This window comes from Callithrix jacchus, chromosome 1, assembly GCF_049354715.1.
Source record: "Callithrix jacchus isolate 240 chromosome 1, calJac240_pri, whole genome shotgun sequence".
In the NCBI taxonomy this organism is placed as follows: Eukaryota; Metazoa; Chordata; class Mammalia; order Primates; family Cebidae; genus Callithrix; species Callithrix jacchus.
In genome coordinates, this window is record NC_133502.1 from 87,750,871 (window position 1) to 87,772,249 (window position 21,379).

The window sequence follows — 21,379 nt, forward strand, 5'->3', positions numbered from 1 at the left end:
CATGTTTTGATTTAGTCTTAAATCTAAATTTGTTTTCATTTTTAACTACATATGGGAAAGTAAGGAGGGAAAATATATTTTTTTCAGGGTTTGGGGGGTTAAAAACTGTAATCCAAACTTGACCCAAAACCAGGATCAAAGCACAACTTTTAGCTCTTTCAACCATATATATCTAGTGTGATTCCAAAATTATGTTCTCATACACACATGCATGCACACATATACACATATACATAAATCTTTATCTTGTCATGAAAGTGAATGGCTAAGTGAATGCCGATTTGTGACACTTCTGAACTCAATTCTGTTTCTCTTTCACATCATAAGTATTATGTCCATTTCTACTTTATCCTCCAAGTTTTTGACCACTCACTCCAGATCCCTTATGAACTAGAAAATATAATCAATATGTATTTAGAACATTATTCTTTTCATAATGTTTTTAAGTCCTATTCATTGCAAATTTGATATTAGTACATAAAACTGGTTGTTTTTAAGGCACTGCTCACTTTTAAAACTGCTGTTAAAGGAAAAACCTTAAACAAATTAAATTTAAGAGTTTAACTGAGCAATGAACAATTATCAAATCAGGCAGCCTTCAGAACCAGATAGGTTCAGAGCAACTCGGAGCTGCCACAAGGTCAGATAACATTTATGAACAGAAAAAGAAAAGTAAAGTACAGAAAGCAGAAGTGAGGTACAGAAACAGCTGGATCGGTTACAGCTCAGTTTTTGCCTGATTTGAACACATTTTGAAAAAGTGGCTGCCTGTAATTGGCTGAGATCAGCCGCTGTGATTGGTTGGGACTTAGCTACTTGTCACAAGAGTAGGTTACATTTTGTTTAGACATCCAGTTAGGTCATAGTTTGCTATGAATGGAGAAACCTTTAGGCCAAACTTAAATGATGTAAGGAGGCAGCTTTAGGCTAACCTTCTTTTAACAGCATGGAATAACAAAAATATTTGGTGTTTGTCCTCAATTTCTGGCACAGAGCTGCTAAAACCTTTGGAACTTCCCGATAGGAGTATCTTTTACTTTTTCAGCCACACCAGACTTTATGCTAATCAGTGACTCTTGGTGGGCCCCAACATAGTTTCAGGTTGAGGGCTGGCTGCCAGAGGAACCAAACAGGTGGTTGGAGGGTTGGAACATTCTGCCCCACCCTGTGACCTACAGGGAAGGGAGCAGGGCTGGAAACCAGATTCAACCACCAAGGGCTAATGATTTAATCAACCATAATTACCTAGTGAAACCCCCATTAGAACCTGTCAACAACAAGGTTTGAAGAGCTTCCAGGCTGGTGAACACATCAAGGTGCTGGAGGTCTTACCCAGAGAGGGCATGGAAGCCGCTCACTCCTTCTCCACACCTGGCCCTATACATTTCTTCCATTTGGCTGGTCCTGGGCTCTAGCCTTTATGATAAACCAGTAATGCTAAGCAAAGCACTGTCCTGAGGTCAGGGAGTCATTCAAGTGAATTATTAAATCTGAAGGAGGGTGGTGAGGGGTTGTAGAAAACCCTAAATTTGTAGTTGGCAAGGCAAAAAATGTGGGTAGCCTGGGCACCCCATTTGCAGCTGGCATTTGTAGTAGGAGCAATCTTGTGAGACTGAGCCCTTAACCTGTGGGATCTGTGCTAAATCCAGATAATGTCAGAACTGACTTGAATCGTTGCACCCAGTTGGTGTCAGAGAATTGTAGAATTGATTGATCTGAGAAAAAAACCTCTCAATAACACTGAACTGAGGCTCCAGCAGTAGCCTTGGACTCAAGAAGAAATTATCTTCTGGGCCTTCAACATTAACATAGACAATGTGGATTTAGTTATGAGAAAGACCTAATATGAACCTCCAATCCAGAAACTACCCATTCCATGAATCTAAATTGCTCCCTGACTCAGTTTCCTTTCCTGCAAAAGTAGGATGATAATTCTGCCATGGGGCCATTGGAAAGATGAATAAGATTAAGGATGTATCTAGAATGAAGCCTGTGCACTGTAGGGACCTTAAAAATGCCATTTATTTTATTCAAAACCTCAGTCACGGGAGGAAACCCGATGATAGCACCAACATTCATTCTGAGTACAGAATATTTCAGCTTCTTGTATGATATAATTGGGCTGAAGTATTCCAAAGTAATTAATGCTCAATACTGCAATAATTTGGCAAAACTGCACTGGGTATTTACCATATACCAGGTGCACTGGGGATACAGGGAACTAATCTGACAAAGTCCCATCCTCCTGGTGCTTCCATTCTACTGGGTGGAGACAGACAATAAAATAAAATAAATAAACAAGGAAGATGAGGATCAATTCCGTGGAGAAAGCAAAGCAGGGTAGGAGGTTAAGCAGTACCTGTATGTGGCCAGGCACAGTGGCTCACACCTGTAATCCCAGCACTTTGGAAGGTCAAGATGGGTGGATTACCTGAGGTCAGGGATTTGAGACCAGCCTGGCCAACATGGTGAAACTCCATCTCTACTAAAAATACAAAAATTAGCCGGATGTGGTGGCATATGCCTGTAGTCCCAGCTTTTCGAGAGGCTGAGGCAGGGGAATGCCTTGAACCCAGGAGGTAGAGGTTGCAGTGAGCTGAGATGCCACCACTGCACTCCAGCTTGGGCAACAGAGTGAGACTCCATCTCCAAAGAAAAAAAAAATACCTGTGTGTGAGGGCTATGGCTATTTTATATCAGGTGGCCAGGGACATCCTTACTGAGAAGTAAGGAAGCAAGCCCTGATGATGTGGGAAGGGAAAGCACTGCAGGCAGAGGGATCAGCCATCATAAATACATGAGGCAGAGTGCTCTTGTCACGTTCACCCAACAGCAGTTGGAATGGAGAGAGAAGCAGGAAAAGAGATAGGAGATGAGGTCAGAGGGAGAAAGGGACCATTTCCTCTATGTCATTCAAGATCATGGTAAGGGTTTGGGCTCCCCTGAATGAGGTGGAGGGGAGGATTTTAGCAGAGCTATGAGGTGGCTTAACATGTTTTAGGAGAATCACTCTGGTTGTTATGCTGAGAACAGGGTGGGGGTGGAGAATGGGTAAGAGTGGAGAGAAGGAGACCAATTAAATGACTATGTATTGCTCTAGAGAAGAGAATAGTGCTTGGCCCTGGGTGGAAATGGTGGAGGTGGTAAGATGGGGTGAGATTCTGGATGTGTTTGATGGTCACATTATTCTTGAATTAGAAGATTAGGGCGTGAAAGAGAGGAAAGAAGTCAAGGATGAATCTTAGGGGTTTTCTTGGCTGAACCATTTGGAAGAATGGAACTGCCGTTTACTGAGATGGAGAAGAATGAAAGAAGCAGGATGCTGGAGTTTGTTTTGGAGGAGTGCACAGGAGGCTGGTGGGAGTTCAATGTCGCACATGTCAAGTTGGTGATGTCTATCAGACATTCAGGTGGAATCCAATAAGCAACGGAGACAGAAATCCAGAAGACAGAGATCGATGTGTGGAAAGGTACTAAAAACAGGTGCTGCTTATTCTAAATAAGTTTTAAAGAATTCAAGGTCCTGCTGCTAGCACTTCACAGTTCACCTAGCTCTTTGCTATTCAACAGTGGCTCCTGGACCAGCAGCACAGTATTGCCCAAGAGCTTGTTAGAAATGCAAACTCTCTAGCTGGCCTCATACCTGAGTCAGAATCCACAAGTTAATACAATCCCAAAGTGATTGGCATGTTATTAAAGTTTAAGATGTACTTGTCTAATTAATATCATCTGGGAAACTTTTTTAAAACTGCAGGTCCCACCTCAAAACAATTAAAGCAGAATCTCTAGGATTGGGGCCGAAGCATGGGTACTTTCACCAAGCTGCTGAGTGGTTCTGATGTGCAGCCTGGGCTGAGAACCAGTGAGCTGACTCCTCTCACTTCTGAATGTTTTCTCTTTCCTCCCAGGTGTCATTGCCAGTGCTCTTGGAAAGCTATCTCTAAAGAGGTGTGTTTTTCCAACAGAGGATGAAGGCCGGAAGCTAGAGTAATCATGTCTCCTGGTTTACTGGGGACAATCTAAACATAATTACAGTTATCATCTTTGACTCACAAAAGTACAGATCACAACTTTTGGTGGTTCAACTTAATGATTTTTCAACTTTATGATGGTTTGAAAGTGATACACATTCAGTAGAAAACAATACTATGAGTCCCCATACAACAATTTTTTCACTTTCAGTATTCAATACATTTCATGGGATATTCAATATTTTATTGTAAAATGGGTTTGTGTTAGATGATTTTCCCCAACCATAGGTTAATGTAAGTGTTCTGAGTTTGTTCAAGGTAGGCTAAGCTAAGCTATGATGTTCCGTAGGTTAGGTGTATTCAACGACCTTTCAACTTACGATGGGTTTATTGGGGTGTAACCCTGTTGTCAATCTAGGAGCACCTGTATTCTGGTTTAGATGACAAAGTATATGTTCTCCCTATGTAAAACAAAATGGCTCTATACTTTGTTTCTGGATTTTGAAGTCTTATTAAGAACAGATAAAACAAAATGACAGATGGCCTTTGGTTTGACAAGTGAATAAAAACGAGGGACCTGGTGCTTAGGTATGAGTCATTAAAGCCTCCCAGGTACAGCTTATCAAAAATATATACTTAAAGCTGGATGAGGTGACTCACGCCTGTAATCCCAGTACTTTGGGAGGCTGAGGTGGGTGGATCCCTTGAGGTCAGGAGTTTGGCCAATATGATGAAACAGCCTGGCCAACACGGTGAAACCCTGTCTCTACTGAAAATACAAAATATGCTGGGCATGGTGGCAGATACCTGTAATCCCCACTACTTGGGAGGCTGAGGCAGAAGAATCCCTTGAACCCAAGAGGTGGAGATTGCAGTGAGCTGAGATATTGTCCTCCAACCTGGGTGACAGAGTGAGACTCTGTCTCAAAAAAAGCAAAAACAAACAAATACTTAAATGCCTCAATTTTCAGGAAGACTGGGGAAAACCAGGCCCCTCCCAAGGGTTGGGGTGAGATGGGGTGTGACCATATTCTGCAGTGAAAGTACTAAAGCCAAGGGTTGATGCGCCACAAGCTGATTATCAGTCTGTGATTTTTCTAGCCCTTAACAAAACTCCTTCCTTTTCCTTTGGATCTTCTATTGTTCCTTAATTACTCCACCCACAGGCTGAAAGGGACAAGGGAAGAAGGTCAACGAAAATCTCATTTAGCAGCCCTGATATTAAACTGGATGGGAAAGAAGATGGAAACAATCGTACTGTTTCTGGTGTGATTTAAAACCCTTTTGGCTTATTCCTTTTTCCAAATGATTACCAGCTGGTTTGAGGGTTCCTTGAAGGCCTACTGATTGCTGGTAAAATTAAAGTAAACTTGTATTTTAGAAATTAGGTAGTCTTCAAGCAACAGGCCTTTGGAAGCTGCCTTTCCTGATTCACCAAGGACACAGAGTGGGATCGGGGCAAGCACCTGCTCATCTCATCAGGGCCCTCCCCTGTCCATTCTCTCCTTACCACCAATTCGTAGGCACATATGAATAGAATTTTAAAAAAATACTTTTGACATAGGTAAGAAATTATTTGATGTAGGTAAGAACTTAAAACAAATAGCGTGATCATTGTTCTACAAAACGATGCAAATGAAAAATCCACATGTGAGTGTATGGTCTAAATGCACGTAGATTATATCACAAGTTTTCCTAACTGCATCACTAGGATTGTATGAGTATGTCTGCAAGGAAATCAGTGTGAATGTTTAAAACATGCTCTGTTCACATGTGTTCAAAATGTCTGGAAAAGAAACTATCCATAGGTAAAGTACAATAGTCAGATGCTAATAAGCCAGCTGAAGGGAACTCTCAGTTCTCTTGGAAAATAACTTGAGTATAGATGACTATTGAGTTAGAGTGGGTAAAATGTTAAAAACTACCCGTTGAATTGGAATAAGATTAGCAATGGAATCTCTGCAGATTAGAGAAGGTGGAAGGGGCTCTTTCTGTAGCTGAGAAAGCAACACAAGCAGGTCTTTCCAGTCAGGCCCTGATCAGGAATAATGTTGGCAGCTTCGAGGAGTACATCTTACTTTGATCTCTGTTAACAGTTAATCAAAGACTTTTTGTTCCAGAGTTCTTGGAAGGCAGAAGCAGGTGGTCCTGGAAAGCAACCCTATAAGAAGCCCCAAAAATGCTCCAACTTGAAGGCTTAGGTAGAGTTGAGCAATAATTAAGACAGGTTGGCCTGCTGAGAGAATCTTCTTGCTTTCCCTAGTGGTTAGATTTCTTTGAAAATCTTACTCTATATTATATCCTGACTCAAATGTATTATGCAATAGGGCTTAAGTTGGTGAGTGAATGCAGTATGGTATTTTAATAAGGCGTTCTTTTTTAATGGAAAACTTTTAGCTAGGTTATGTGCTATATACTCGGAGGCCCATCTAGCCAGGTCTAGGAAAACTCTTACTTCTGAGGAAAAGGGAGGGGAAATCAGCCATCACAACAGCAACATCAGTGAAGGGATTTGCCAGCCCTTCAAAATGGCAAATTCTTTCCACCAACAGGATGAGAGAAATGTGCAGTCATGGGGATCAAAACGAGCATGACTTGTGTTTCTTTTACTCACATGACCTTCTAAGAGTAGGCTGATGGAGGTTTTCAGCTGCAAAGGAAACCTCAAAAAAAAAAAAAAATGCTTTTGTGGACTGCCTCAGGGAGAGACTCGTGTGTGCAGGATTGTTGTGACACTTGTCTAATGGCCTGGTCTCAGTCCAGTGTGGAAGGTAAATAAAAATAAGCAAATGTCATAACCACTTATTCTGTGCAAATAGGGAAAAGAATGTTGAGGAAAAAATAGCCTGGAGTCAGAGTGAGTCAGTGTTAGTGAGGCCAGGAATATCATTCCTCACCTTGTACGTAGCTCTGGACATTCAGGCCCCTGCTTTAATCTCCCTCCCCAGCATGAGAAGTAGAATAGTGTTTTATTCGGAAAGACAGGGTGAGCCTCAAATTTTTGCATGATTTGGTACTATCTTGGGTGAAATGTACTCACTAACAAATTATTTTGGCAGAGTATGACCCATCCCCTGCACAGGAAGGCTATGATCCTGAGAGGAAGAGCCAAGGGCTTCATGCTGGCCACGTGCTCTGCCTACTCCTGCTCCTGATAACTGTGAGAACAGCTCTCAGACCTCTCCAGCCTCTACTTTCCCATCTAGGATGATTTTATTCCAGACAGATATCCTGGCTGTAGGGTGTAAGGGTCTGTGGCACCCATTATCACCAAGTTCTTTGAAATTCTCCAAAAAAAACAGACCATGAAAAAAAAAATACTAAACTACTGAAAAGAAAGAAAACCCTCCCAGGTATCTTACTTCATCAGGGCAAATCGCAGCTGGAAATTCTGAGCCCCTCTAATATGAGTAGCAGTGAGTATTTTGCTGCTTCTCTACTTTTCCACAGAGGAAGTAGGGCAGGTAGAACCAATGTTTTCATCTCAGTCATCTCATCAAGGACCCTGCTTCAAAACCCAGATTGAAGTGAAGACCAAGAAGACAGGAGCAGCCACCTGTATAGCTTGAAGTACTCAACATTAGAGTGGGTCATTTCTGGTATGAATGAATGTTGCCTGGAGCCTTAATGAATATGGGAGTGGAGAGGCTTATGGTTGTGCGATTTCTGATTTTTGAGTTCTTAATTAGCCTTATTGTTGAAAACATGAGGAGACTTTGCCAAACACAGTCTGGCTTAGCCTTGTCAATGTCCTTCCTTAACTTAAAAGGCCACCTATATCCTCTCCTCTCAGTGGACAATATAGCAATCTCAGAGACAAATCCCATCTGTATTGGCGCCTCAAGGTCGTGGTTCAAATATCTGGAGATTCAAAATTTGCATGAGCATAGTCAAGGCTCTGAGAGTTTCACCTGTTTGACTCTAACTCAAAATTTCCTTGTCTATAAAAGGTGCCTTTTCTTCACCCCAATTAACAAACCACTGAACAGTCAAGAGAGAACTGTTGTTTGGGAAATGCTGGTCTACACTGATTACTAATAGATGCAAGCGAGCAATATTTCCATTTCCAACACTGTAATGAATGAATTAAACTTGCTTGGAGTCACACTGAGCTTGTTCTCCAGCTGAAGCTATCATGTACCTTTCCAGAAGGTAAAATAGCCCCTACTACAGGCCCATAGCACTCTAAATTTGCCAGGAACCGTGAGACACACTGCTGGGAGCACAACTGTTTCTGTACCTGTGGCTCCTGGTCGTGGCCGCTGGGGTCCCTTTCATAGCTCTCTGCGTACAGTCTGAGGGTGGCCCGCACACCACTGGAGGAACTGAGCCGGAAGATGAGCCGTGATGCATCCGAGAAAATGATCCTCAGGCCCTGAGACGGAGAACATACATCCAGAATGGAGCAGTGAGCAAATGAATACACAGGTAATAATCATTAATACTTGCCATAGAAATCAGCATGTTTTTATATCTCAACACAATCAGAATCAAGACCATTTCAATTGGCTCTGGATGCAGGGCATGTGATAAATGTGATGAACCTACTTAGAGTTACCCATTTGTCTCTTTATTCTATTTCCATTGCTTTCTGGTTAATGTGGGGAAAGAGTTAGGAACAAAAGCATGAACGAATACTCGAGTTTTCCTGGTCTGGTGATATGGGAATCAGAAAGAGGTAACAGTCACAAGGATGAAATGATATTCAATAAATACTCCAAGGGGCAAAGTGTGTCCCTTGTAAATCTGTGAATGCAATAGAAGTAGGCAATTCATCTATTACAGTAAGATGGATTTTCATTAAGGTTATCCCAGCATGAGGTTAGGCTCCACTTCCTCTGCTGGCAAGGGAACCCTACAACGAAGTGTGCAGGGCTGGAGCCTCAGCTAGGTTCTGGGGTCTTGGCTCTGTCCTTTCTTCTGTCAATCAAGAAAGATGGCAAGACAAGTCTCAATCATTTTAGGAGGTTTATTTGCCAAAGTTAAGGACATGCACCTGGGAGACAGATCTATGCCTTTCTCTGAAGATGATTTTGAGGGCTCCAAATTTAAAGGGGAAAGGGCGGGATATTGAGAAGTACATAATTTTCATGTAAGAGGATAGGGAAAAATAGTCATTCATGCCTTTGTCTGGCTCAGTGAACCTGCATTTTTTTTTTTTTTTTTTACATAATATGACACAGACAAATGTGGCGGAGGAAAAATGCAGGAAATCTGTATTTTACATAAGATAACATAGGCAAAAATGAACTAGGGGAACAATCAGATATGCATTTGCATCTGGTGACTTTACAGGTGACTGCACCTATAAAGATAAGCTATCAATTTACATTGCCATTTACTTTAAAGAAACACCTTTAAAGTAAAGATCTAGCAGCTCACCAGGAATTTCCTTATGGGCAAAATATGGGGGAGGCGTGCAGCTGCGTGACCCAGTTCCCAGCTTGAATTTTTCCCTTTGGCTTAATAAGTTTGAGGGTCCCAAGATTTAATTTCCTTTCACACTTCTTACTAGACATCTTCTTTGGCCTGACCACCAGAGAGGGGTGGGGCCAGACCTGTGGCCACACCTACCAGTGCTGCCTAGTATTGATTCCTCCTTGGCTCAGTACATCTCCATTTTCTAAGTATCTCTTCTCAGTAGAGGCAGGGATATTGTAAAATTACCACCATAAGATCATACTGTGACTTCTGTTGAAGGAAATGTGTTCTCCTAAGACAACTGATAAGGTAACTTGTAAACAAGCATATTGGCAGGGGTCAGGGGAAGGAAGAGGAGGGAACAAAATAATATATCTGGTGACTTGTAATTTTGGAAAACTTAGATATCTCAGGAGACATTGATATCAGACATTCTCCCTAAGCAATGCATCCTTGAAACTTCTCTGGCCTCAAGTCTTGTTTAAAAATGAGCCATTAGTAAAAATATCTATACCTGCTACACATATGTGACTGCAATTCTTTACCCCCACCTCCATCTGGTGATATCTGCTGGGGGACACTATGGTTCCATCTGAGTGGCTTTCTGCTTTTTTTTTTAAGGTTTGTAGGCTTTTTGTTTCAATCCCTAAACAAAAAGCTTTAGTTTTTTTTTTTTGGCGTGGTTCCATGTCTGCCACAATTTGTGTAAGCAAATGGAGCTATCACTCTTACTGGCAAGCGGTCACTGCAATACTGGCTTTGCAAACAGGATAATATCCAGGATTTAGTCACTGGGCAAACATTTTAAAGCAGCCGTTATGGATTAGGTACTGGGCTAAATTGTGGGTATATGAATATAAAGACACAGTACTTGCCTTCTATAAGCCTGGAGTAGTTCATTACAATGAACAGACACTGTCTTCTTAACCACCTTATGCTGCTGGAAAGGGATGAGGTCCTAATCCACCTGTTGCAGACTCCAAGTCACTTGGGGGAACCTCTTCTAAGCCCCCAGACTCAACCCTTTAAAGTAGCTCCCATTAAACAATTAAACTTTCAAATTCATATTTGGCCAGTGAGGGGAAATTTAAGAATTCAGGTTATAACAAACTATAAACATGTGTTATCTGCTTATAACTAAGCCTTTTAAAAATGAAATAACATTTTTTCCCCTGAGGTTACTTATATTATCTTTGACTGTATTACATGCTACACACCTAGAAGATTGTTAGAACGTATGTCTGGTAGCCTGGAATTAATTTCTCACGTGGAAAGGTGATAAAGCTGTGAATAGCAGGCATCAGCCTACTGGAAATGGTCCAGCATCTTCCCTCTTTCCTAGGAAACCAACCATGAGATCTTAATTGAGAATCCACGTTGCTTTTCAGGACCATTCGAGGTAAGGAACATCATAATTCTCCTTCTCTACATGGAATGAAAGGTTTTTTTAGAGCCAGCCTAGTTCTGTGCTGCAACGATCCCAGCTCCATGCCTGCTGAAGGCCCCTTTGAAGTGTGAATACCTGTATTGGATTGCTTTGGGATCTGCATGTTCTTTAAATGAACTTAATGAATTTGCAACCCAAACACGAGCCATGTTCTTTCCATCATGTGTCATCACCCAATAGCATTTAAACTATGAGGCCAAAGTTACCACTGACCAAGACTTGCAAAGTTTCCAATTGTTGCTGAATTTCAGTGAAAGAATACCAATAATTGCATTTATTTTTTAGGTTATACCAGGGGCTGGCACTATGTAGTCTGTAGGTAAGAAGCTGACCCGCCACCTGTTTTTATGAATCAAGTTTTATTGGGACACGGTCATGTCCATTCATTTATATATTGTCTATGGCTGCTTTTGTGCCACAGTGGCAGAGATGAATAGTTGTGGCAGGGATCATCTAGCCCTCAAGGTGTAAAATGTTTACTACCTATCCCTTTACAGAAAATGTTTGCTGACCCCTGGTATAAAGCATGACATTATTCACAAGATAGAATTCTTGCCCTTTAACCCTACACCAGAAAATAGAAAATATAACCATCTGAATTATCAAAATCTCAGTAGAGACAAATTATGTTTGTGAAGATTGTTACAAGGATATAAAATCCCTCCATTCCCTGGAGTTCCAGCTTCTAGTCATAGGTTCATCTGAACCTGTATTTGGCTCAGATCAAGTTACCTCTCACTGCCTACTCCTAACATAAATGAACATATTAAATTGCACTTTGGTTTTATGTTCTCACTTTTATTGCAGGATGCTACAAGCTATGTCTTATAAAATCCGCTTCTGTAGTCACTACAGAAATACTGCCAGAGGCTGTATGAAGCTCTGCCTGAGACATTTCTTCAAGAGCCAAGTATTAGGAACTTGTATTCTTTTTCTTTCTGACAATAAGAACTTTGTAACTAACCATATTTCCCTTTTCAATATGGCTGCCAGGACACTTAATGCCAAATTTGAGGTTCAGCCGAAGTGGATCCTTATGTATGACTTGCATGACTATAAATTTTTCTTCTTCTATTCTTGACTTTCCTCTTACTTATATAATCCCTAGTCTTGATTTATGTTTCTTATTTATATTCTAACAACTTCATTATGTGTGTTTTTGCCGCCACAAGTCTTAAAGAAACAAGGCTCAGTGAAAATGAATAAAACAAGTTTCCACCGCAGTCTTAACCCTAAACTTTTGGAATTGCTGAATTATGTCTCTGCATCCTTCGTTAGCTAACAAGCTCTGGGAGGACAGAGGCTTATATGCCTCGTTCATTACCATTTTATCCACATAGCCTATGACAATGCCTGGCACACAGCAGACCCTCCATAAACACTTGCTGAATGAATGTCACTGCATGTTGGATGACTTAAGTGAGCACCATGGCAGTCCCCCTGAGGCAGTCTCAAAAGCCTCTTTCACATTTAGCAAGGATTCATGGGCTTCATGAAAACACACACACATTCTTAATGGTGAAATAGAGCTGATGTATCCACCTTGAAGAGTAGTTGCAAAAGATAATCTAATACACAGAAAGTGCCTGGCATAGCATCATTATGGCAGGCCTCGACTATGTTTACTCTTCAGTCATTTCTCAAGATGTCCTAAGACAAAGGCCAGTTTTGGCTAAAAACAATGGAGTTGAACCATGGTGGATTCTTGTCCCCAGATGTATGATCTTAGACAAATCATTAGCCCATTAATTGCAAGGAGTCAGTGGGAGGTCTTTAAAAAATGGTGATGTCTGGCTCTCATCCCAAACATTGTGATTTAATTCTTTTGGGGTGTCACTTGGGCATTGGGATTTTTAAAAGCTGCCTGGTTGATTTTAATGTGCAGTAACTAATTGCAGTAACCTCTTTTTTCTGGGTCATCTGCCTCATCTATCAAGTGACTGGACTGGGCTACATGTAAGTTATAAGGAAGGTCCCTTTAGGATCTGAGGTTTCACGCATAGGATATTATTGGGCTGTAACACAGCGAGGCTAATAAAACAATATCATGCCCCTGAGTCCTGAACGCTTTCTTCTGGGGCCTTGTCAGTAGCAGAACCATCTCTTGAACCATCTGACATTCATTGCACGATCTTCGAAGGAATTCCTGGAGCAACTGTGAAAGAATTCATATCTCCCTAGCCACAGCAGCTAGAGTAGCCAGAATATGCAGTGTGACACACAGCCACACACTCAAAAAGGGGCAAAATATGCTCTCCTCTATTAGAAGACAATCTATGCGTTAATTATGTGGTGGGGAGGAGAGTGGGTATCAAAAAAGCACTTCAGTTCCAGCCTAGTATTTTCCTTCCTTTTCGTGCCAATATTTGTGAGCTCTAATGATGAGAGTGGAGTTCTGCTCACCTTAGGTTTGTCCCAATGAAGAATGGTTGTCAAAGGATTTCATATCCCTTGTCCACATGCAGCTATCTCCACACAAAAATCCTCCAGTCTGCTTCCAGTTATCACTGTAGTATCTCTTTATCTCTCTGGATTTGCCCCCTCTTTAATTTATTGTTTATGAAGAATCAGTTTGGAAATGGTACAGGAGTAGCCACTGGGTAAACTTAGGCCAGAATACTGGCTTGGCTACTTTTTAGCTGGTGGTCTTGAGTCACTTAAGCTCTCTAAGACTTAGTTTCCTAAAAAGCAAATGAAAAATAATACAGCCTAGCTTGCTGGGTTGTTTTGAGCGTCATATCAGAAAATGTAAGTGAGAAGTGCTTTGAAAATTATCAATATCATTATATGAATATTATTATTCTTATGCTAAACTTTTAATCAAAATGGTGCTATGCATGAAGGCTTTATTTAGTAATCATTTGCAAAATATGGAAGATTAGAAGGGCATAGCACCATTTTCATTAAAAGCTGATGGTTTGTGATGCGATGGTACATGCTTATTTTTAAATTAGGCAGAATGAAGATTAATTTTAACTTTGCTCTGCCCTCTGAAATCATTACTACACTCATGGATCTCCTGTTCTTTATCTTATCTATACCTCTTACTGAACTGGCTTACTCCTTTATAATTGGTCATTTTAGACCCTTAACATCTTGAAAAAAGGACCTTAAAGTCATTCTTGCCAATTTCTCTTATTTTTGAAAAGAAAGAAGAAGTTACAACACTTGCTCAGGGTAACATATTTAGTAAATTGTTTTTAACACAATCTTCGAAGGAATTCCTGGAGCAACTGTGAAAGAATTCATGATATCTCCCTAGCCACAGCAGCTAGAGTAGCCGGAATATCCAGGATGACACACAGCCACACACGCCAAAAAGGGAAAAGTTTACTTTTTAGTTCCATGCAGGTCTTCTGACTCAGGCTTATAATCTGAGGTTGAACCATATGCAACTCCTGATATTTACACATTGCTTCTCATGCAGAATGTCTGAACAATATCTCAGGTTTTGTATGGTTCCCAAAGCTGACACAGAGCCTTATGCAGAGTAGGTATCTGAGAAATGTTTGACAAATGAATGTTAGGGTTTTTCCTTTTTCTTTAATTTTTAAAATAAGCCCTTGTATAAATCAACACAGGGAAATCTGTGAGTTGCTAAATAACGCAGAGCTGCCAGATGTTAGTTTGGAGGCTGTAGGACATGTAGCGGCCAGGCAGGGAAGAGTGAACTGTACATTACCAGCAGTTATTTGGCAGCATGGGACCTCGTCAAATCTGACTTAGGATGAATTCTAGGGGAAGACAGCGTATGGGCCTGCAATCTGGTACAGTGTCGCATATACAGTTGGCCACACCAAGCATGTGAACTTGGAGACAGGACAGCCTCGGAAGAGAGAGAATCTGCGACCCTAACAAAGATCTTATCTCCCACAGGAAATCACAACCATTTACCTGGAAAGCATCAAGTTGAAGATACTGCTTTGTAACATCTGAACCACATTTCATAGAAACAGGCGCACAGCCTAGAAGGCAGGAGATTTGGATTGAACAGATATATCTCTCCACACACACCAAAAAAGCCCACCTAGAATTATCCGTTTTTCTTTGTTTAGTTTGTAGAGTTAGCTGTGAGCCTGTGGTTGAGCAGCACAGCAGTTAGTCCCTATGGTGCCTTTGTGTGAGTTACAAACAGGTGCCCCCCTCCCCGCAGCATGGATAAATTGCAGAAAAGCATCCTTCCTTTGGCCGTCTTGAACTTCAACTTCTCCTTCCCCATTAGACTGGGTGCCTTTGTGCAGGGTGCTGACTGCACAGCCATAGCCAGCTGCCCTGCTCTTGGGAGCAGTTCTTGCCCAGCCTTTTTATCAAACCAACCAGCCCTTTTGGGGGTTAACAATTGCAAAGATCTATCTGGGGAAGTCAAGGTCAAATGACTCCTTACATGCTCTTTTAAAGCACCCACCTAGAAAGGCCACACTAGGTGATGAGAGGGCTGCTGGAGGGTGAAGACTTGAAAGATATTTATCAGCCAAATTCCAACTCTCAAAACTGGAACAATGGAACACAGTCAAGCACGTTCTATTTTCCCATTTCTTAGGCCAAAATGACTGCTGATCCCTGTTCACACAATATACACCCCAGTTCTGGGATACTTTGGATTCAGACACATTTTCCCCAGACAACAGCATAGCTTCCTCCCTTAGTTCCTGTGATAGTTTGCGGCTTTTCCCTTTTATATTTATTTTTCCTGGTGAAGGTCACCCACCGACAACACAGAGAGATTAGTATTCCAATAGAAAGTAACTGTGTTGCCATTCTAGAATCTTACACACTTGCTAAACATTTTAAGACAGTTTTACTACTGACACTTTAGACAATAGTTCTAAAGCAACCAACTTATGCCAAAAGAAGGTAATTCATTATAACAAAACTCCAGTTAACCAGAAACTGAGGAATGAGAACTTTCTGACTAACCAGAAACAGTGTCTCCCTCATTCTATTTTCTTTCTTTCTTTTTTTAAAATTTGAGATGGGGGGTCTCACTGTGTTGCCCAGGCTGGTCTTGAACTCCTGGACTCAAGCAATCCTCCTGCCTCAGCTCCCAAGTAGCTGGGATTACAGGCATGAGCCAGCATACCCAGCTTCTCATTCCATTTTCAAATCAGCTGACAGGTCATTATAAAGCACTGAATATGTGTTTAGCCTTCAGAGGATGAATAGGAAAATCACAAGAAAAGTGGCTATTAGAAATTATTTTTTTTAATACATGGTTTTCAAAATGTCCCAGTACAAGGCATAGTTAGTGCAATCCAGAGCCTGAAAGTCTTTATTTTCCACAACTACAGTGTTGTTGAATGAGCACTGAAGTTGAGAATCCTAATCACAGTTACTGTAGCATCCCATTGAGAATGGCTGTAGGAAACCCTAGGTCTTGATCTGGAGAGCTAAACAGCCCTATAACAACCACATGAGACTGAAGAAAAGCACACAGTCTGAAGAAATGGTTTCACCTGAGTCTCCTTCTACCCATTGTTCAGGGCACAGCATCGATATCACCTCCCCACGGAGAGCTTTCTAGAGCCCCAGTCTAGCTCTCCCTGCTATGCACACCAAACAAGTTCTTCCTCTGTAATACCATTCAACAAACTCTATAGTAATTATAAGTTTAATATCAATTTGTCTTCCCTGCTACATTGTAACCAGCAGACAGGAATCTCAACTGTCCTGGATACTGTTGTATCCTCAGTACCAGAGAGCTGACTGGTGTCTAGTAGGTATTTGGTAAACACTCATTGAATAGATGAAGATGTAAATGAATCAGATTTCAACAACCTTCACCATATTGTACTAAGTTGGAAAGCGAATGTATGTTTATTGCAGAGATTCTTTTCAACATCACAATTTTCAAAGAAAAGGGGATTTTTAAACCCACATCCAATCACAATATGCTAAATGTGATAATAGTCCACTCACTTAAACATTTCTGTGACTCAGTGTAGAAGGGCTATTTGTGGGTAGGCTAACTTTCAGATTTAACTACATTCTGTAAGTAGGTTAATCAGTGTGACTGAAATGATTTCTGACGTGCAAACCACACTCCAGCAAATGGCACTCCAGCAAAAGGGGCAATGATAAATTGCTACTATTACAGTCTCTCAATTAGTTCATTGATTAGAATGTGACCAAAGTTGAAGTTGAGGCTGGGCGCGGTGGCTCACACCTATATCCCAGCACTTTGGGAGGCTGAGGCAGGTGAATCACCTGAGGCCAGGAGTTGGAGACCAGCCTGACTAACATGGTGAAACCCTATCTCTCCTAAAAATACAAAAATTAGCTGCACATGTGATCCTAGCTACTCAGCAGGCTGAGGCAGAAGAATTGCTTGAACCTGGGAGGCAGAGGCTGCAGTGTTGCAGTGAGCCAAAATCATGCCACTTTACTCCAGCCTGGGCGACAGAGTGAGACTCTGTCCCAAAAAACATACAAACAAACAAACAAAAAACCCCAATGTTGAAGTTGAAAGTTGGCCAGCTAACTCTGAAGCGAGAAGAACTCAGTCTTAAAGCTTCAGATTCTTCAGTTGATACAATTGAGTTGCTTTTATACAGTGCTGGGGACAACACCTTGGTGAGCTTCTTCATATCTGCTGACCAGGGGTGGGTAGCATCAAGGTACATATTAAAACATCACATGCTTTATGGAAATAAAATGTGACTTCAAGATTGCCAATTTACTATTTCTAAATACTGAAATTAAAAAGTGCAGATACCATCTTGCAAATTAAAATAACAACTCTAAAAGAAAACTGACTTCAGTATTGGTCTTCAAAGTATGCTTTTTCTCTGAACTAAATTCAAATGGTTTTTTTTTCCAGGTTAAGGACAACATCAAAATGTTTCCACACAGCCTGCACAACTTGAAGAGGTATTAATCAGCTCAGAGTTAGCTTGCCATAATCAGATTGGATTTGATTTTCCACATCAGCTAACTGGTATGCATTTGTTTACATCAGCTTTTTAACCATCAGCTGAACTGTTACTTGCAAATGACTTTAGCACTGGAAGAATTTCATAATTTTTGAGCTCGTTAGATAGAAAGATAGGAGTTGGTTTGGGATGACAAGATGGGCAGATCACTTGAGGTCAGGAGTTTGAGATCAGCCTGGCCAACATGGTGAAATCTCATCTCTACTAAAGACACAGAAAAATTAGCTGGGTGTGGTGGTGAACGCCTGTAGTCCCAGCTACTCAGAAGGCTGAGGCACAAGAATCGCTTGAACCCAGGATGCAGAGGTTGCAGTGTGCCAAGATCACGCCACTACTCCAGCCTGGGTGAGAGAGTCATACTCTGTCTCAAAATAAATAAATAAATAAATAACAAAACACAGAAGAAAAGAAACATGGGATTTGGATGAGTCATAGAGACTCATTTGCTTAAATTTTGCTCCTGAAGTGTCAAGGTTTCTCATTTCAAACCAATTTTCAAAATATAGTTCATGGTTCTGGATTGATACCCACCATAGTGGCAATATGCAGTCTCTCAGTGTGGAGCCATTTCTGTCACACTGTCCTTCACTCACAATACCAAGATTAAAGTATCCCTTCTATCAGAGCTGGGGGAGCCCCACAACGGTGGCACTGAGTGGAGATTCCAGGACTTCGGCCACAAGTTAGAGACGGAGAAGAGATCATAGTAAGAGACAGTCTTGATAATGTTCTCTGGGATATCTACGGTGGAAGGAAGAAAGAGCTCACCTAGCACAATGGATGGAAACCCTCGATGTTTGCATGATGAAGTCACCCCTCAACGTTTGCACGATGAAGAAACCGTGGCTCACCCTGAAACCCACATGAATCCCACAACTCCCATCTGTCCTCTGTTGATAAGGCATAAACTGGGAACTTCTTTAACTACTTAGCAATATGATTAAAGTGCTCCCCTATTCTCATTGTAGCTATTGGCTTATTTTTTCTAGTCATACTTGAATAGCATCAGTCAGTCATTCAAGTAACTAGATTTCACTTGAAAATGGTGACATATCCTCATGGGAAGATAGAAGGAAGAACTGCAGTCGTTGAACCATGCCTCATGAAAATGCTTTCTAAATCAAACAGAGTTTCTCTTGGGCACTGTTTAATGGAAGGTACACATCAAATTTTCTCTTGGCATCCAAGGTCACAAAAGACATCACACACTTGGAGGTAGCCACAGTAAATCCCATGAAACCAAACCCACCACACTGAGGCCAGGGAGGTCCCTGAAAATTCATGTCAGGGGTTTCCTTCTTGCTCCTTGAATAGTCCCACAGAGTCAGGCAGGATAGACGTCATCGAACATTTCCACAGTAGCAGGGTTGGCAGGAGTGGGGTGGTTATCACCAGAACAGGATTTTAGTTTAGTTTTGGTTGGAGAAGCATTTCTACTTTATCTCTAGAAATATATGTGAAACAGCATTTTTTCCATGTTTTATTTCCTGACTCTGACCTCAAGTCAAGGACATAAAGGAGACCAAGCTGCTTTAATAAGCCTTTTGCTTTCTGAAGCACAGTATGTGTGTTAGGGAATTGGGGATGCAGAAAAATGTGAGTTTAAGTCAATTCCCAGATGCTTAGAAACTGAAGGAGCCTTCTCAAATCTTTATCTGACACTGCAAAATTGTGTCATTTTCTTCCTTGCTTTTCTTATCATATGTCATTGATTAAATGCTACAATCTTTCCCAAGGATGCTTTTTTTTAACATAAATAATTTTATTTAACCAATTGCTATCATTTGTTATGTGCCAGGATTTTACAAGTATCATCTCACTTAATTCTCCCAAAGGCTTATATGAGATAGCCATAATTATTATTCCTATTTCACAGATTTTAAAAAGGCAGGCACAAGGAGGATGAACAGCTTGCCTAAGATAACCCAGCAAGGAGGTGGCAGAGTTAAGACTCAAACTCAAAACTTTCTGACTTCAAGCCTGCACACCCAAACATTTCTCACACGATTTGCAGTGGTACCAAGGGGACTTTGGGTGCTCTGGAGCAGAAAGTAGTGCTTGAAGAAATTTTCTAGATAAAACAGGAACAGCACAAATTTTATTTAACAACTCATTGTTGAAAATTATTTCTGTTAACTACCTTTTTAAAAAAAATTAAGTAGAATTTAACCCAAACAAGAGATAACTGGAAATCTCCCACTACCTCAGGATCATCAATCTGAACCTTACATTTTACTGCAAAGTACTTTTAAAACAGAAGAGTTGGGTGAGTGTTTTCTAACCCTAGGACACACTGGGGTGTGTGTGTGTGTGTGTGTGTGTGTGTGTGTGTCAGAGAGAGAGAGAGAGAATAGTTATATAGTTATATCCTTTTCTTGAACTGATATTCAATCAAATTAAATATTCTGGTCAAAGGGAAGGAACTTTTCTTGAGCTTCGATTAGGTACTGGCCACTGTGCCTGGGGCTACATATGACTTTCTCTTCAAACCCTCCCAACGATGCATGTGTGATAACTATCACCAGCTCCTCCCCTCAAGTTGAGGTTCAAAGAAATTAAATAATATGCCCAAAGTCACAAATCTAGGCAGTGACAAAGCCAGCCTTTAACCCTGTGTCTATCTTACCAGCACAAGAGAATACTGAAGAGGACCACAACAACCTGCCTCCTGCAGGAAATGGACACTTGGCAGTATTATGGCTTTTCTGGGCTTTGCTAACAGAGAGATATACTTCTGTTTCTCCGTGTAGAAGTCAAATCTCCTTCTATGTTAATTTAAAGATAATCCATAATATAGTAGGTTGTTTTAAAATAACAGTATTTTTAAATCACAAAGACATAATAACAAGGATTAGCAAAGGTGTGGAGAAACTGGAATCCTCATATAGCTTTGGCAGGAATGTCAAATCATGCAATTGCTTTTGAAGACCATATGGCAGTTCCTTTAACTGTTAAACATAGAGTTACCATTTGATCCAGCAATTGCACTCCTAAGTGTGTACCCAGGAGGACTGAAAACCTAGCTCTGCACAAAAACTTGTAGATGGGTGTCCACAGCAACATTATAGTCAAAAAGTGGAAATACCTCACATGTCCCACAACTGATGGATGGATAAACAAAATGGTATACTCATGTGATAGAATATTACTTGGTTAAAAAAAGGAATGAAATACTGATATATGGTACAATGTGAATGAACCCTGAAAACATTACAGTAAGTGAAAGATGCTAGTCATAAAGGACCATGTATTATATGATTCCATTTATATAGAATGTCCCAAATAGGCAAATCCATAGAGACAGAAAGATCAGGGATTGACAGGGGCTGGGGGTTGGAGGGATGTTAGAAGAAAGATGGCAGCTAAAAATGACAACATTTCTTCTCTGGGGCAATGAAAGTGTTCTGAATTGTTTGTGGTGGTAACTGCACAACTCTGTAAATATACTAGAAACCGTTGAAGTGTGCACTTTAAATGAGTGAATGAACTGTATGGTACATGAATTATATGTCAAGGTGTTATATATTTATATTTAGAACTGTACCATGAAAAACATCAAAGCATACATTTGGTTGGCTCTCAATAAATAACCATTGAAAGAATGCACCAAA

General features: G+C 40.8%; 1 protein-coding gene across 2 annotated transcripts in view; it reads right to left on the reverse strand.

The window, feature by feature from the left end:
- The window catches only part of PGM5 (phosphoglucomutase 5), a 186,240-nt gene that overhangs the window by 28,248 nt on the left and 136,613 nt on the right, over window positions 1-21,379 (reverse strand). For both annotated transcript variants that reach the window (XM_035301748.3, XM_035301750.3), the window contains exon 10: window positions 8,212-8,346. In XM_035301748.3, the coding sequence (XP_035157639.2) occupies window positions 8,212-8,346 (135 nt within the window). The remainder of the gene's footprint in view (window positions 1-8,211; window positions 8,347-21,379) is intronic.